The 12,628-nt window shown below is 48.7% G+C and overlaps 1 protein-coding gene across 1 annotated transcript in view; it reads left to right on the plus strand.

Moving 5' to 3' along the window:
- Window positions 1–12,628, plus strand: part of CHM (CHM Rab escort protein) — a 99,670-nt gene that overhangs the window by 70,239 nt on the left and 16,803 nt on the right. Inside the window, exons 10-12 of the mRNA XM_075323070.1 lie at window positions 8,442–8,546; window positions 10,977–11,040; window positions 11,837–11,933. Coding sequence (XP_075179185.1) covers window positions 8,442–8,546; window positions 10,977–11,040; window positions 11,837–11,933 — 266 coding nt within the window. The remainder of the gene's footprint in view (window positions 1–8,441; window positions 8,547–10,976; window positions 11,041–11,836; window positions 11,934–12,628) is intronic.

Genomic DNA, 12,628 nt, shown 5'->3' on the forward strand with positions numbered 1-12,628 from the left:
CTCACACACACACCCGATCGCATACACTCACACACACAGACACTGACGATATTGCACATACGCGCTGATACTCACAACATCCGGGGATATCACATGCTTCTGGCCATGTGATCCTCCGTCAGGTCCTGGAAGCTCACAGCACAATATCGCCGCCGAGAAGCAAGCGATATCCCAGGATGTTGTGAGTATGTGGATGCGATGTGATGTGTGTGTATGTGAGTGAGTGTGATCTGATTTGTGTGTGTGTGTGTGTGTGTGTGTGTGTGTGCTGTTATGTTATGTATGTTCTGCAGCTGCAGGACCTTGATGTGTGGATGCGATGTGATGTGTGTGTGAGTGTGAGCCGGTGTACACTGGTAACTATGATACACATCGGGTAACTAAGGGACCTTAGTTACCCGATGTGTATAATGGTTACCAGCTTTCACGGCCTCCGTTAAGATCCCAGCATCGCAAGGTTATGTCTGGCGCTGCCGGGATCCTGACGGAGCCGGTGTAGAAGCAAGCGATATCCCAGCATGTTGTGAGTGTGTGGATGTGATGTGTGAGAGTGAGTGTGAGAGTGAGTGTGATCTGATGTGTGTGTACTCACCTGGGAATCGGAGCCCCGTGTCAGTTGGGCCACAGCGAGCGTGCATTGCGTGAGGGGGCGGGGCCTGCAGAGAGCCGGGGCGAGAGGCCAATCCGTGTGGGGGGGCGGGGCCATGGCGAGCCCAGCGGCCAATCAGCTTTGTGTCACCGTAAGGACACAATTTCGGAGCATGACAGACAGACAGACAGATAGACAGACAGACAGACAGACAGACAGACAGAATAAGGCAATTATATATATAGATAGCACTCTAAAAGGATAAATACCGCCAACATACCGTCCCCTCCATACCTTCAGCCCCCTCCAACAGTGTGTGATTCTCTTTGGAACATCTCTTTCCACCTTTCACCCCCCCCCCCCCCAACATACAGTCCTATGTAAATAGCCTCACTTCTTTCTCTTCAGCCTCCTCTGTTATACAGTCCCATGTAAATACCCATTTCAGCATCCATCAACCTACAGTCCCATGTAAATAACATCACTCCCCTCTTTTCAGCCTCCTTCAACTTCAGTTCACTGTAAATAGACAGCAGTCTCCTCTAGAGTTGAGTAAAATACTAGCCTGACCCTGGTCCAGTGCCCACTTCCATAGTCCATGGCTGCCGGACCAGAGCCCGCGAGCCTGAACTGGCTGACAGCCCTGGCGTGATATCATGACCGGTCGTGCTGCAGCGACGATGTCATATCATAGGTGATTTCCAGGCCTCTGGTGTGACCTCTGACAAGGCTGCTGGACCAGGACCCTGTGAATCTTTTCACTCAACTCTTCTCTCCTTTTTTCAGCTACCTCCAGCATACTGTCACATGTTACAATTTATAGCCTTCAGTTTTTTTCACCCCTCTATAGAGAGCACCATCGTCCTGGACATCGCTCACCTTTAAACTCTCTATACAACAGCCCCATCCTGCATGAAATTGCTTTTTCTAGCCCCTCTATCTACTGCCTCCATCCTATAGTAGATCACTCCTCTGAGCCCCTCTGTATATTGCTCCATCCTGCTCCTTTCAGCCCCTCTATACTGAGCCCCATCCTGTAGTATATCACTTCTTTCTGCTCCTCTATACACAGCCCCATCCTGCAATATAGCACACCTTTAAGCACCTTGTGAAAAGTCCCATCCTGAAGTCTATCTCTACTCTCAGCCCCCTGTATATAAACCCTACCTGAAATATATCACTTCTTTCAGTTCACTATATTTAGCTCTATGCTTCAGTACATCACTCCTTTCAGCCATCTGTATAAAGCCCCATCCTGCAGCATATTGCCCTTTTCAGCTCCTTTATACACAGCACCATTCTGCAATATATCACACCTTTTTTAGCCCCTTTATACAGCACCATTCTGCAATATATCACACCTTTTTTAGCCCCTTTATACAGCACCATTCTGCAATATATCACACCTTTTTTAGCCCCTTTATACACAGCACCATCCTGCAATATATCACGCTTTTTTTAGCCCCTTTATACAGCACCATTCTGCAATATATCACACCTTTTTTTAACCCCTTTATACAGCACCATCCTGCAATATATCACACCTTTTTTAGCCCCTTTATACAGCACCATTCTGCAATATATCACACCTTTTTTTAACCCCTTTATACAGCACCATCCTGCAATATATCACACCTTTTTTAGCCCCTTTATACAGCACCATCCTGTAATATCACACCTTTTTTAGCCCCTTTATACAGCACCATTCTGCAATATATCACACCTTTTATTTTAACCCCTTTATACAGCACCATCCTGCAATATATCACACCTTTTTTTAACCCCTTTATACAGCACCATCCTGCAATATATCACACCTTTTTTAACCCCTTTATACAGCACCATCCTGCAATATATCACACCTTTTAGCACTCTCTACATAGCCTTATCATGCAGTACATCACATGCACACCGCAGTTTTCTGGTATTAGTACCTCACTGTAATAAAGGAGGCTCCTGCTTGGCGCAAGCCGTGCAATTAAGTGATTGTGATGTCTTCTGCATTGCCTCATTCTCCACAGGCCTGAAGGAGCCGGTGTCCTCCGGAGTAAGCGGTGGAGCACGGAGCCAATGGCTCTCCTCTCTGCAACTATTATTACAACAGTTGCCAGATGGACAGTCCAGCCATGGCTTTCCTATGCCTTTTAGTTATGATCATATAATGTAATACCCCATGATATCTATATAATGTCCCGCCTCCATTACACGCATTATATTGCATCACACTCCTGTTTTTAATTTCATTTCTCATCCCCCCCGCCCCCTCAGATTCTCTCATTCTTTGTGCTCCGGGCAGCACAGGGTTAATCCCGCTCGCTCCGGCTCTCTAGTGTCTTCTAGGTTTCTTCAGGTGTTTTGTCTTCTCTCGGGCTCTGGATACAAGACGCCGGATTTCCATTTCCCTTCTTGAGGATGAGCGCGGTGAGTGAGATCCATCACGGTGACGTGTGATTGAGTTACATCTCACCGTAATAACGGAAGGTTAATGTCTCCGCACCGCGCCGCTGTCACCTGTGTGAGCGGGTTACCAAAACCCTCCTTAATACAGAACAGAAGCGTCTGCGCTGCCAGAGGTCGTCACATACATTCAGTGCGTCTGTACATTACACCGCCACGCGGAGAGTCGCCATTTAAAGGGAACCTGCGCTTTACATCAGAGGTAAATGCATTATGTAAAGCGGAGCCAGGAATGTATAATACGAGGATTATTTGTGTTCCTTCTGCTCAGGAGACATTCTAATAAGACGCCGCACGGATCATTACCACCATGGATGCATCGCTGTGTTATTTACCACATACATGGAAACATAGACAGGAAATAAAAGTATCCATATATCTGCAAATATTACCTATAGAGCGGGCGAGGCGAGCCGGTTACCAGCGCTCAGTATATATCCAGGCATTGTGCGGGATTCGGAATAAGGAACCGCGCCTTTCTTGTCTGCGGCGGTATCTGGTTGTGCAATGCATCCGATTCTGCAATTTTTAAAGGATTAATCATCTCTGGGACCGCTTATTGTAAGGTGGAATCTGAAAGACAGAACAGTAAAATAAATGACGAAAAGTCAATTATCTTTTTATTTTTCCTTATTTAATGATTCCCAATAAACAGCAACTGATGAAAGGGGTTTTCTGGGATATTTTTATTAGATCAGTTGATCGTTTTTGGGGACCCCCATTCATCAGCTGATTGAAGGGGTCGCACTGGAAGCAGCACAGCGCCGTATAATGTGTCCTGGCCACGATTGGTACTGCACGCAGAAAAGTGAAGACACAACTCGCAATTCATTCATGGACTTTGGGTCAGGTCATCAATATTTAAAAAAATCAGAAAACCCATGAATTTCCGTATTTGCCCCTTTTTCATATCGTTCAGCCGTACGACCTGGAGGCAGTGATCTTGAAATGTCATCTGAAAAGTAAAACCAATTTGAACAATAAAAAAAGTTTTTAAAAATAATTTGGCCACTCTATGTATATGGGGTCTCCGGTCTACTCCAGCCTCAGCAGGTTCACCAGATTCCCATAGGTTCTTCTGTAAGAATCCGCTCCGAGGGTCTCGTGGTCCTAGTCACCTACAGGGGGTGAGAACCGCTTCATCCTGCCTCGGGGTGAATGTGGGAACCAGTCAGCAAATGATGTCCCATGATACATTGTATCCACCTCTCAGCAGTGTCTGCACTGATACATTGTATCCACCTCTCAGCAGTGTCTGCACTGATGCATTGTATCCACCTCTCAGCATTGTCTGCACTGATACATTGTATCCACCTCTCAGCATTGTCTGCACTGATACATTGTATCCACCTCTCAGCATTGTCTGCACTGATACATTGTATCCACCTCTCAGCATTGTCTGCACTGATACATTGTATCCACCTCTCAGCATTGTCTGCACTGATACATTGTATCCACCTCTCAGCATTGTCTGCACTGATACATTGTATCCACCTCTCAGCAGTGTCTGCACTGATACATTGTATCCACCTCTCAGCATTGTCTGCACTGATACATTGTATCCACCTCTCAGCAGTGTCTGCACTGATACATTGTATCCACCTCTCAGCATTGTCTGCACTGATACATTGTATCCACCTCTCAGCAGTGTCTGCGCTGATACATTGTATCCACCTCTCAGCAGTGTCTGCACTGATACATTGTATCCACGTCTCAGCATTGTCTGCACTGATACATTGTATCCACCTCTCAGCATTGTCTGCACTGATACATTGTATCCACCTCTCAGCATTGTCTGCACTGATACATTGTATCCACCTCTCAGCAGTGTCTGCACTGATACATTGTATCCACCTCTCAGCATTGTCTGCACTGATACATTGTATCCACCTCTCAGCATTGTCTGCACTGATACATTGTATCCACCTCTCAGCACTGTCTGCTCTGATACATTGTATCCACCTCTCAGCATTGTCTGCACTGATACATTGTATCCACCTCTCAGCATTGTCTGCACTGATACATTGTATCCACCTCTCAGCATTGTCTGCACTGATACATTGTATCCACCTCTCAGCAGTGTCTGCACTGATACATTGTATCCACCTCTCAGCAGTGTCTGCACTGATACATTGTATCCACCTCTCAGCAGTGTCTGCACTGATACATTGTACCCACCTCTCAGCATTGTCTGCACTGATACATTGTATCCACCTCTCAGCAGTGTCTGCACTGATACATTGTATCCACCTCTCAGCATTGTCTGCACTGATACATTGTATCCACCTCTCAGCAGTGTCTGCACTGATACATTGTATCCACCTCTCAGCAGTGTCTGCACTGATACATTGTATCCACCTCTCAGCAGTGTCTGCACTGATACATTGTATCCACCTCTCAGCATTGTCTGCACTGATACATTGTATCCACCTCTCAACATTGTCTGCACTGATACATTGTATCCACCGCTCAGCATTGTCTGCACTGATACATTGTATCCATCTCTCAGCATTGTCTGCACTGATACATTGTATCCACCTCTCAGCATTGTCTGCACTGATACATTGTATCCACCTCTCAGCAGTGCCTGCACTGATACATTGTATCCACCTCTCAGCAGTGTCTGCACTGATACATTGTATCCACCTCTCAGCATTGTCTGCACTGATACATTGTATCCACCTCTCAGCATTGTCTGCACTGATACATTGTATCCACCTCTCAGCATTGTCTGCACTGATACATTGTATCCACCGCTCAGCATTGTCTGCACTGATACATTGTATCCACCTCTCAGCATTGTCTGCACTGATACATTGTATCCACCTCTCAGCAGTGTCTGCACTGATACATTGTATCCACCGCTCAGGATTGTCTGCACTGATACATTGTATCCACCTCTCACGATTGTGTGCGTGGTTTTTATAAATTTGTGGATTTCATTTTCTTCTCCAGTCTCACACTATAATATTTTGTACATTAGATTTTTTTCCAAATATGAAATTAAGGATCACGCAATTATTTGGTTTTCCTAAAAAGGTGTAAAATAAAAGCGATTTTATATTTTCTACAAAATATTAGTGAAGAATGCGCCGCTGAGATCCGGAATGAAACCACAACACAATACAAAGTGACGGAAGAAACGCCCGCGCTGTGTTAGAAAGTTGTGGAACTTTCCATTTCTGCTTTCACCTAAAAGTATAGTAATGGGTATAAGAAATAAACTCTCGGGTGGAGGAAAGTGCGGAGCCGGCGTCTCGCAGGACGGGGTCCCCGTGTAAGATCACTTAGGAGGTGACTGAAGGAAACTTCAGCAATATTTCTCTGTAACTTAGGAGGCGACTTCCATCATAAAATCTATCGCTGCAATCAATTCTTATATAATTTGTTTGGGGCCGCAGCAACTTCAGACACAACTTTCCCCTCCTCGAAAACGTGTCCCTCAAACGGACGCAAAAAATCCAATAAATTTATATTTCTTTAATAAAAAGAAAGATGGAAAATAAGGTGGAAATTTACATATTTGTGCTGAAATATTGCAGCGAGGGCTTTGTCAGTGGCGAGCGGGTCCGTCTCAAGGATGCGGCCCTTAGTCCATTAGTTTGGATAATGAGGTCCATAAAGAACCTTTATAACTCATGGCGGTGCGGGAGATGGATGGCGCTCGCCACTCTCCTCACCAGACACATTGAGGGAAGGTCAACGGAGGCCGAGCGTGATTCATGGGCCCAACACCAGATGTCACCGCGGGCGGGCGGGTCACCGAGCGATGGCGGACAGCGAGTGCGAGGAATGAAGCCTACCTGTCTGACAGCTATCCGTCATCTATCTATTTATCCCTCTATCTATCTATCCCTCTATCTATCTATTATCTATCCCTCTATCTATCCCTCTATCTATCTATCCCTCTATCTATCCCTCTATCTATCTATCCCTCTATCTATCCCTCTATCTATCTATCCCTCTATCTATCTATATATCTATCTATCTATCTATCTATATATCTATCCCTCTATCTATCCATCTATCTATCTATCCCTCTATCTATCCCTCTATCTATCCCTCTATCTATCTATCTATCTATCTATCTATCTATATATCTATCCCTCTATCCCTCTATCCCTCTATCTATCCCTCTATCTATCCCTCTATCTATCTATATATCTATCTATCTATCTATATATCTATCCCGCTAACTATCTATCTATCTATCCCTCTATCTATCTATCCCTCTATCTATCTATCTATCTATCCCTCTATCTATCCCTCTATCTATCCCTCTATCTATCCCTCTATCTATCCCTCTATCTATCCCTCTATCTATCCCTCTATCTATCTATCTATCTATCTATCTATCTATATATCTATCCCTCTATCTATCTATCTATCTATCTATCTATCTATCCCTCTATCTATCTATCTATCTATCTATCCCTCTATCTATCTATCTATCCCTCTATCTATCCCTCTATCTATCTATATATCTATCTATCTATCTATATATCTATCCCGCTAACTATCTATCTATCTATCCCTCTATCTATCTATCCCTCTATCTATCTATCTATCCCTCTATCTATCTATCCCTCTATCTATCTATATATCTATCCCTCTATCTATCTATCTATCTATCTATCTATCCCTCTATCTATCTATCTATCTATCCCTCTATCTATCCCTCTATCTATCCCTCTATCTATCCCTCTATCTATCCCTCTATCTATCCCTCTATCTATCCCTCTATCTATCCCTCTATCTATCCCTCTATCTATCTATCTATCCCTCTATCTATCCCTCTATCTATCCCTCTATCTATATATCTATCCCTCTATCTATCTATCTATCCCTCTATCCCTCTATCTATCTATCCCTCTATCCCTCTATCTATCTATCCCTCTATCCCTCTATCTATCTATCCCTCTATCTATCTATCTATCTATCTATCTATCCCTCTACCTATCTATCTATCTATCTATCAATCTATTTGTATATTTTATATCTATTTGTATCTAATGATCTAATATTTTGTGATCTTTCCTTACTGGTGGTATTTTATGAATGATGGAGGCCGGGCTCTTAACATATTTTAGCAAAGTGACAGTCGTTTAGGAGAACTGCGACCCCCCCCCCCCCCCCCCGCCCCGTGTGACCTGGCTGCTGCAGTGACTGATAGGAGACCCTGAGACCACCACGGTGCTGCTACAGTGTTAGGAGGCGAGGGCATCACCGTGATGGGTGGGATCGAGACCGTCTGCCATTACTGGATCTTTAAAAGGCACAACTTGTATCCGTTAATTAAAGGGGCGGTTTGGTCTTGCTGCCTCTGGGTCTTTGGTGCACCTTTAATACATGTATGGTCCGTATTTGTGACTGTTTCCCTTTCTTGTGACTGTAGGTGTAAAGCGGTTGTGGACAGCAGAGGTAAGCGGATCCGCTGCCGGTATGTGGTTATCGAGGACGGTTACCTGCCAGAGAACGTCTGCGCTCAGCTCTGCTACAGGTACGGGCCCAGCAAGGACTTGTTACATGTGATATACGGGAACGAGGGGTTAAATAATTGAGATTAAAGGGGTATTCTGCACCCTCAGGTGAGTGAGGTGACGTGTCTCCAGGGTAAGAATGTGCAATTGTGAATTGGCAGCTCCTAAGGACAGTGGCAGCGATAGATTGGCAGCTCCGGAGGACTGGGATGGTGGCCGCGATAGATTGGCAGCTCCAGAGGGCGGTGACAGTGGCAGCTATAGATTTGCAGCTCCAGAGGGCGGTGACAGTGGCAGCTATAGATTTGCAGCTCCAGAGGGCGGGGACAGTGGCAGCTATAGATTTGCAGCTCCAGAGGGCGGGGACAGTGGCAGCGATAGATTGGCAGCTCCTGAGGACCGGGACAGTGGCAGCGATAGATTGGCAGCTCCAGAGGGCGGGGACAGTGGCAGCTATAGATTTGCAGCTCCAGAGGGCGGTGACAGTGGCAGCTATAGATTTGCAGCTCCAGAGGGCGGGGACAGTGGCAGCTATAGATTTGCAGCTCCAGAGGGCGGGGACAGTGGCAGCGATAGATTGGCAGCTCCAGAGGGCGGGGACAGTGGCAGCAATAGATTGGCAGCTCCAGAGGGCGGGGACGGTGGCAGGGATAGATTGGCAGCTCCAGAGGGCGGGGACAGTGGCAGTGATTGGCAGCTCCAGAGGGCGGGGACAGTGGCAGTGATTGGCAGCTCCAGAGGGCGGGGACAGTGGCAGTGATTGGCAGCTCCAGAGGGCGGGGACGGTGGCAGTGATAGATTGGCAGCTCCTGAGGCCGGGGACAGTGGCAGCTATAGATTGGCAGCTCCTGAGGCCAGGGACAGTGGCAGCTATAGATTTGCAGCTCCAGAGGGCGGGGACAGTGGCAGCGATAGATTGGCAGCTCCAGAGGGCGGGGACGGTGGCAGCGATAGATTGGCAGCTCCAGAGGGCGGGGACAGTGGCAGCGATAGATTGGCAGCTCCTGAGACCGGGGACAGTGGCAGCGATAGATTGGCAGCTCTAGAGGGCGGGGACGGTGGCAGCGATAGATTGGCAGCTCCTGAGGCCGGGGACAGTGGCAGCGATAGATTGGCAGCTCCTGAGGCCGGGGACGGTGGCAGGGATAGATTGGCAGCTCCTGAGACCGGGGACGGTGGCAGGGATAGATTGGCAGCTCCAGAGGGCGGGGACGGTGGCAGGGATAGATTGGCAGCTCCAGAGGGCGGGGACGGTGGCAGGGATAGATTGGCAGCTCCAGAGGGCGGGGACAGTGGCAGCGATAGATTGGCAGCTCCTGAGGCCGGGGACGGTGGCAGGGATAGATTGGCAGCTCCTGAGACCGGGGACGGTGGCAGGGATAGATTGGCAGCTCCAGAGGGCGGGGACGGTGGCAGGGATAGATTGGCAGCTCCAGAGGGCGGGGACGGTGGCAGCGATAGATTGGCAGCTCCTGAGACCGGGGACGGTGGCAGGGATAGATTGGCAGCTCCAGAGGGCGGGGACGGTGGCAGGGATAGATTGGCAGCTCCAGAGGGCGGGGACGGTGGCAGCGATAGATTGGCAGCTCCTGAGACCGGGGACGGTGGCAGGGATAGATTAGCAGCTCCAGAGGGCGGGGACAGTGGCAGGGATAGATTGGCAGCTCCAGAGGGCGGGGACAGTGGCAGCGATAGATTGGCAGCTCCTGAGGCCGGGGACGGTGGCAGGGATAGATTGGCAGCTCCTGAGACCGGGGACGGTGGCAGGGATAGATTGGCAGCTCCTGAGGCCGGGGACAGTGGCAGTGATAGATTGGCAGCTCCTGAGGCCGGGGACGGTGGCAGGGATAGGTTGGCAGCTCCTGAGACCGGGGACGGTGGCAGGGATAGATTGGCAGCTCCTGAGACCGGGGACGGTGGCAGGGATAGATTGGCAGCTCCAGAGGGCGGGGACAGTGGCAGGGATAGATTGGCAGCTCTAGAGGGCGGGGACGGTGGCAGCGATAGATTGGCAGCTCCTGAGGCCGGGGACAGTGGCAGCGATAGATTGGCAGCTCCTGAGGCCGGGGACGGTGGCAGGGATAGATTGGCAGCTCCTGAGACCGGGGACGGTGGCAGGGATAGATTGGCAGCTCCTGAGGCCGGGGACAGTGGCAGTGATAGATTGGCAGCTCCTGAGGCCGGGGACGGTGGCAGGGATAGATTGGCAGCTCCTGAGACCGGGGACGGTGGCAGGGATAGATTGGCAGCTCCAGAGGGCGGGGACGGTGGCAGGGATAGATTGGCAGCTCCTGAGACCGGGGACAGTGGCAGGGATAGATTGGCAGCTCCAGAGGGCGGGGACGGTGGCAGGGATAGATTGGCAGCTCCAGAGGGCGGGGATGATGGGATTGGCGATACTATGTAAGTAAGTGGTAATAATAACGTACAGATCATTCTCGTGTCTCCAGACAGATTTCCCGAGCGATTCTGATCACCGACCGATCCGTGTTGATCTCTGATACAGACCAGGAGGTAGGTGGTGTCCTCTCTATACGTGGGAGGGTTACTGACCGGCGACCTCTCACCCCGCCGTATATCATTATCAGTGATACATAAACGCTGCGCGGCTCCTCCTTCCGTTTTCCGGTGGAGACGCCAGATGTTCCACGCTCTCGTCTTGAGCATTGACGACGTCTGGGATTTAATTGGCTCCAGATTTGCTGTAAATATTAGCAAATAACGGAGAATAATATAATGAAGCTGTCAGCGCCCACGGAAAGTAAACCGCCGCCGTCTACCGCAAATTATAAAGATTGTATCTGTCATTATAATCAGTGTCAGGAAAACAGGAGCTGAACCCGTCAGACGAGAAATCTGCTCTGCTGGCACCGAACCAGGCGATCCGCAGAACCGGCTCAACGCGATACGAGCGGCGCCGTCATCTGTGTATGATCTGGCGGTCTTATCCTCTATTGGGGCGGTTGTACTTGACATAAATGCTGTGTTATCACTGGCGCTAAACATCCGGGCACATGCATCTGCCTCAAACTCATGGCCGGGTCCCTGGACTTCAAAATTTGGCACGTTTCGTTGCATAGGTGTCAAATTGAGGTCGATAGAGTGGATTCTGTGGTAGAGCCACGGCCCCACGCTCCGTCCTGCAGATTACAGGCTGCTGCAGCCGACGGACTACAAGAGCGAGCAGCACAATGACGTCTCTGCCTCACTCTGCATGTATCTCTGTATCCACCTCACATGTATCTGTATCCATCAGTCGTGTACTATGCACTTTACTTGATGACTTTGGGCCATTTTTGTTTTTCTTTAGATTTCGGTACTGACGGTCCCCCCGGATGACGAGCTGCTGACCGGCGTGCACCTGACCGAGCTCTGCTCCTCCACCAACACGTGCATGAAAAACACTTGTAAGTAGCAATGTTGATCTCACTCCTGAAGTGCTCTGTGCTGCTGTGGATCCTGCAGGATTTCATTCTGTGCCTGTCCCATCATATACGGACGTCTTTGTATATTTGTGACCTCCCGGCTGGGCAGCCTTTCTGATCACACGGTGCTATATGGTCCCGGGTGTTTCCTTCGCCCTCGGCTCATATATGGGGCAGTGATTCTTACCGTCGTCTTCCTCTTCCTTGCTCCGGTCGGTAGCGGTAGTGACCGCACGGCCATTTGTGTCTCAGATCCTTTCCCAATCACTACATAAAAGCCTGAAACTGACGAGAAACTCTGCGATCCCCGTCCTCCTTACCCCTGCGTCCGCGCTGCCTCCATTTATAGATGCGGCGGCAGTGGCGGTGACTGACGATATGGAGATTCCTTATTACTCAGATCGCATCGCCGCCGAGAAACCGTCACTTCCATCAGAAAGTGCTCAATCCTCTGTGAGCTGGATACATTGTAACAAACGTCCTCTAGAGGCACGGAATGTATCAGGAGCCGAACATTCTCAGTAATGTCACCCATTGCACAATGTATGGGTTTACTCCATACAAAAAATTAACATTTTTGGCCCCATTGTTTTTTGCTTTTTGATCATACAAAGGGGTGGTGTTTCACAAGGGGGCAGAGCCACAAAGTAACGTCTGTACTATATGATAAATACATT

The sequence above is a fragment of the Anomaloglossus baeobatrachus genome, chromosome 9, assembly GCF_048569485.1.
Source record: "Anomaloglossus baeobatrachus isolate aAnoBae1 chromosome 9, aAnoBae1.hap1, whole genome shotgun sequence".
Taxonomy (NCBI): domain Eukaryota; kingdom Metazoa; phylum Chordata; class Amphibia; order Anura; family Aromobatidae; genus Anomaloglossus; species Anomaloglossus baeobatrachus.